This window comes from Condylura cristata, unplaced genomic scaffold, assembly GCF_000260355.1.
Source record: "Condylura cristata isolate star-nosed mole 26May11 unplaced genomic scaffold, ConCri1.0 scaffold00002, whole genome shotgun sequence".
NCBI classification, from domain to species: domain Eukaryota; kingdom Metazoa; phylum Chordata; class Mammalia; order Eulipotyphla; family Talpidae; genus Condylura; species Condylura cristata.
Genome location: NW_004567103.1, coordinates 3,528,594 through 3,533,977, shown reverse-complemented (window position 1 = coordinate 3,533,977; position 5,384 = coordinate 3,528,594). Strand labels below are relative to the sequence as shown.

Genomic DNA, 5,384 nt, shown 5'->3' with positions numbered 1-5,384 from the left:
CATAAACATACGGTTTCACATTTCAAAGACTGTATTTGGCCCTGGAATCCAGAAAGTAGTATATAAATTTAACAAAAAACACAGCAAAGAAATTGCCTCTTCACACAGTATCCTGCTGAAACTAAAGGAAACCGTAAACTTTTACAATAATTTGGGGGGGGTCTTATTTATTTATTATTTTGCTAAATACACTATAATTAGGTCAGATAGGTAACCAAGAAGAAAACAATTTCACTGTGAATTATAAAAAGAACAACAACAAAATGTTTGGTATTAAGTAAAGGAATTTTCATCATATATATCCCTTCTCCCTGAGAAAAAAGAAAGTTTTTTTTGATTCGATGAATCTACACCAATGAAAAGTAACCCTCCCTCTCCCCCCCCAAAAATATCAAAATGCTAACATTATGCTCTCCAATATGTCTAGGGAACAGAAGACATCCTTCGCTGCTTCATCAAGGAAGGTAATGCTGAAATGATCCGCCAGATCGAATTTATCATCAAGCAGCTCAACTCAGGTTTGTGGAATGCGCAAAACAAACCTATGATCCATCTTTTGAATTTTCATGTATGCCAGAAAGAGCCATGGGATTTCCTGGAGGCCCTTGTCCTAGCTCGGAATTCACTCCCGTGAGCCCAAGTGAACCCACACGCAAAGTTGGACGAGGTGGTCAAGGCCAGGTTGTCCCAAGTTCAACAACCTCTCAGCATACTTCAGGCTGCAGTCAGAAAAAGAATTCAGAGCAACTACAGAACGTTCTCTGTCAGTCCCTGGGTCTCTCCCCTCCTCGTGAGAGTGCCTGCCCCAGACGCCCAGGGTCAGATCAAGAAAACAGATTCGGGTTTTCCAGCACCCACATGGACAGTGTCCAGGTCTTCCCACATCCGTTCACTCCAGACAAATGCAGCTCACCGAGAAGGCAAAGTGACCCCCTTTCTCTCCAGCCCCCTCTGTGACCGTAACAACCCCCACCCCATAGGTGAGGGACGCCTTGGACGGCACAGGTGGTGGGAAGCTCTTTCTGTGAACTGCCACCTTGGCCCTGACACGTATACATGTCCGGGCCACCTGGCACTGCCAGCATTTGGGGTCAAGTTTGCCACTGCCAGCTCCCTCCCAGCTCCCTTCCCCCCGACACCCAGCAGCCTGTCAACGTCAATCCAGACACTGCCCAGCACGGGGAAGCATGCCAGCGGCTCCTAACCTGTACTCTACACTCGGCAGCTGGAGCGAGCCTGGGCCAGAGGGAGCCGCTGCCAGCCCCTACGCCCCGGAAGGAGGCTGCGGGTGGCTCTTCAAACCCAGGGTCACAGCCGGGCTGCGCGAGGCACTCGCTGGGGGCATGAGAACCTCCAGCCAGCCCCCCACACCAGTTAAACCAGAACCCCTAGGAGCGCCCCAGGTGTGAGTAGTTACAGTCCCAGAGACACCAGCATGCAACCGAGGGGACCCATCCCTGTGTCGCCCGAGCAGAAAGGGGGAGACGGCGCTGGAGGGGCTCCTGCTGCCCTGGGCGTGGGCACAGCAGCCGTGTGAGCTCCCTGTCGCCACGGGCCGCCGCATGGAAACGCCTCCTGTGGCTATGGAGCAGGTCTGCTCTGTCCCGAGTTCAGGTGGGCGAGGAACCGACTTCGGCTCAGACTCCGGGCCCAGCCGCTGGCCTGCGTAGTCAGAACGACAAAGGAAACAAGCCCCTCGCCGCCGCCCCGGCTGAGGGCTCCCTAGCTTTTCTGGTCCGGCCAGCCTGTGGGGCGCAGCGGGGCTCAGGGGGACGCCGCTCCCGCTCTGATCCAGGCCGCTGCCTGAGCGGAGACCTCCCGCCCCGCCCGGGCCTCGCAGCTCAGGGTCACCCCCGGGCTGGCGTTTGCTTCAAGGCGGCCCCGTCCGGCCGTGGAGACCCCGCGCTCGTGTCCTGGCCATCTGCCCCCTTCCCGGCAGCCACGAAGCGGAGCGAGACCAGCCAAGAGCCAACAAACTGCTTTCTCTTCCCAGTGGGCCAAGAATGTGAAGTCAGTTTACCATGTGGTCGGGGACGTACCGTGGCGAGATGCTCGTGGCGCAGCCGCCTGTGTTCAGTGAGGCCGGCCCGGGGCACCAGTCCCGAGGGGCTGAGGCTTGGGCTGTGCCACCTCAGGCACCTGCGTTCCTCGGGATCCACAGGACAGTGGCAGGACCCTAGGGAGTCTGCTGCTCTGAACCCAGCCGGGAAGGCCACCGAGCGCTGGGGGCAGCCCAGATGCGCTCACCCCGCCCTCAGCCGGCATGCTGAGGCCGAGGAGGGGCTCCCACGCCCCCGAGTCTCCTGCAGAGGGGACCGCGGCCGAGCGTGAGGTTGCAGTGGCTTGCTAGCATCGACTTTCTCGTTTCATTAAACATGAAACGTGCGTTGGGGTTTTCATGCCTTCAAGGTCAACCGCCGCCCTGGAGCTGCTCCCCAAGGCAGTTTTAAAGTCTTCAAGTATAAACTTCCCAAGAGGTTGAGGTACCTGGCGCCACAGGTGGGGAGGACAGCTCTGCAGAAACCTGAGGGCAAACCCCAGGGGGCACAGGACAGGTGGAGAGGGGGCAGCCGACACCGGCCGTCCAGCGAAGGGGACAGCGAGGCCTTACAGGTCACCTGGCAGGTGGGAGGCGGCGGCCCGCAAGCAAGGACCCAGGCCACGCCTTGAGGTGTTGGATTAGACGCCTCGCGGGGTGCCTCGACCAGGGAGCAGTGTGGGGGCAGGCGTGGTGTCCCCCTCACCCCCGAGAGGAGGGGCGAAGGAGCTGCTTCCGGTCCCAGCACTGGAATGTTCTGGGGAGCTGGGTGGGTCTGAGCCAGCAGGCTCAGTGGAGAGGATACGGCTGGGCCGGCCTGTGGCCTCGTGAAAGGTTGAGATGCATTTTCAGGAAAGGGCATTTCCACATTTGAAAACGAGAAGTTTCTGGTTGGTGAGAATAGCAGCCGCGCTGTTTTGAAAGCCACTCGCGGTCTGTGAAACGGCCGGCCGTGTGGGCAGGCCGGGAGTGGAAGCTTGGCGATTACGCATCAACCCACAGGCAGAAGGGCAAAGCAAAGCAGGCTTCTTGAGTAAAGAGCGTCCCGGAAGAGTGGACAAGTTAGTGTCCTCCCCGCGGGCCTTGGTCAGCAAAGTCCTTCCCTTGAGAATAAAGTCTCCACGGGGTTGACGGCGTCCTGGGGCTTCTCCGCACTCCCTCCTAGGCCGTGGTCTGGGAGCTTGAGTGGTGACTGCTGCCGCCTGCTTGAGTGTGCCCGGCGTCCCGAGAAGGGCCTTTGGACTCCTCTTCCTCCCACTTCCTTTCCTCCTCTCAGACTGTCTTTACTTAGATGTCACCCGCTCAAGAAGCGAGTGATAAAGGGTGCGAGCGACTCGGCTCCCCTGTCCCCGGGCCCTGGCCGCCTGGCTGGGCCAGGTGGCTGAGTTCCGGCGTGTTGTCGAGGCCCCCAGCCGCCCTGGGCATAGCTGGTATCGTGGCCACTTTACACAGAGCCCCACTGTTTCTCTGACTCCCCGGTGCCGCCTGAGTGTCCTCCTCTGTGGGGACCCTCCTCGCAAGACCTAGCAGTGACCGCGCCACCGTGGTCTCCACTGCCCCAGCCTCTGTGGGAAAATCAGGCGACTGAGAATAGACTCAGCAGATGAGAAATACAGCTCCGCCCTTCCCCTGCTTCCTCTACCTCCCCTTCTCCTTCTCTACTTCTTCTTATGACTGATGCTGGTTGTCAATGAAAAGGCCAGGATCTTGCTCTTGAGCACCATCCTGCATCATGTAGCCTGCACCACGACTCAGGGCTGTCTCTCCTGGGAGTGTGGTCATAAACCAGCCTGTCACCCTCTCCCTTCCACTCACTGTCTGTAAAAGCAGGCAAGGGCCAACAAATCTCTGTGAGGGCGAAATGCAGAAACACGAGTGGTGCTCTCCAGCAGCACTGAGCTCTGATGCCAGTCTACTTTCTTGTCTTGAACTCCTCTCAACTTATATGTTGGTTTTTAACTTTTCTTACACTGCTATGAATGTCCCTGAGAGAATTGAGATTTGTTTACAATTTCTTAGCGCAATCTCAAATTCTGGCTACAGCTTGGTGCCCCGCGGTCTCGGCAGGGGCTGATGGACGTCTTTTTTTTTTTTTTTTTTTTAAAGATTTACTTATTTATGCATACAGAACTGGGGTACGGGCCAGAGGTGTGGGACGGGGGGAGTGAGAGGATTCACTAGAGACAGAGTGGGGAGCAGGACAGGCAGATTGGCTAAAACACACTGCAGAGGGGAGCAGCGGGCGGGCCAGGAGAGGTCTGCCGCGCCATGTGGGTCACCTCCGGGGCAGGCGGGGATCAAACTCGTGCTGCAGTGGCTTTAGCTTCTCAGCGCTGTGCTGTAACCCGCTGCGCCACCAGGGAGGGCCCCTGACGGACGTCTTTGACCCGGCTCCCATTGTGTTCACAGTTATTCCTTGATTTTTTTTTCTTTGCAGAAGAGCTAGTGGAAGGTGTTCTTGAATCCGATGACGACGAAGATGAAGATGATGAAGTAAGTCAGCAGTTCCCCCACCAGGTCTTTTCTGAATGTCCTCCTTGCCTTGAAAGACGAGTCCACAATGGGAGTTTCATGCCAGCTGCACTGTTTCCCACAATTCTGCCGGCTGGGCAACCTTCAGCCGGGTAGGTTTTCTGCCGGTCGTGTCCAAGCGGGCCGTGCCGCCTCCACATGACCTCTGCTCACTCAGTGGTCTGGCCGGGACTTCCCTAGAGGCTGGTAGCTGGGCTCTTCGGGAGGCAGTGAAGCTTCCGGTCCTCTCCTGGGCTCAGCAGCCTCAGAGCCGCATTCTGCTTGGCCATCACGGGGCCAGCCCGGGGGGTCAGCCCTGGACTCCACCTGCAGGAGGGCTCGGGAGGGGGCTGGCCAGGCCACCCGGAGACCACACATTTAGAGGCGGGGGGAGCACATTCGGGGCTCCAGGAGGCCTGGCGATAGCACTGGTTCCCCGAGCCTCCACGGGGGCCTGAGCCTCCACCAGCTCGTGCGGGCGGGAGCGTGGTGCACAGAGGTTCAAGGTGAGAATCTGCTGTGGGACGAGACCTGGGCTGGGTTCAGAGCTGGCAAGCCGAAGGCTGTACTCCGTTTTCCTGATAGGGGTTTCCTCAGCTATGAAAAATCAGCTTACTTGGGTTTTTAGAGCATGAAGACTCAGAAGTGATGCGGGTGAGCCCCGTGAAATGGCATTGAGAGAATGGTCACTGCTGCGCGTAGGGGGTGGTGACGAGCTCATTTGACTGTTTTCCTCGGGCGGACCATGTTCCCTAGTGCTGTACGACACAGGACTTCATTCTAGGAGGAGACGGGGAAGCAGTTACTGCTGAAGTGAGTGCTGGAAGGTGTATTT

At 57.5% G+C, this 5,384-nt stretch overlaps 1 protein-coding gene across 4 annotated transcripts in view; it reads left to right on the top strand.

The window, feature by feature from the left end:
- ARMC9 (armadillo repeat containing 9) overlaps positions 1-5,384 on the top strand; it is a 113,621-nt gene that overhangs the window by 52,119 nt on the left and 56,118 nt on the right. For all 4 annotated transcript variants that reach the window (XM_012728799.1, XM_004674204.2, XM_012728793.1 and 1 more), the window contains exons 18-19: positions 428-518; positions 4,476-4,531. In XM_012728799.1, coding sequence (XP_012584253.1) covers positions 428-518; positions 4,476-4,531 — 147 coding nt within the window. The remainder of the gene's footprint in view (positions 1-427; positions 519-4,475; positions 4,532-5,384) is intronic.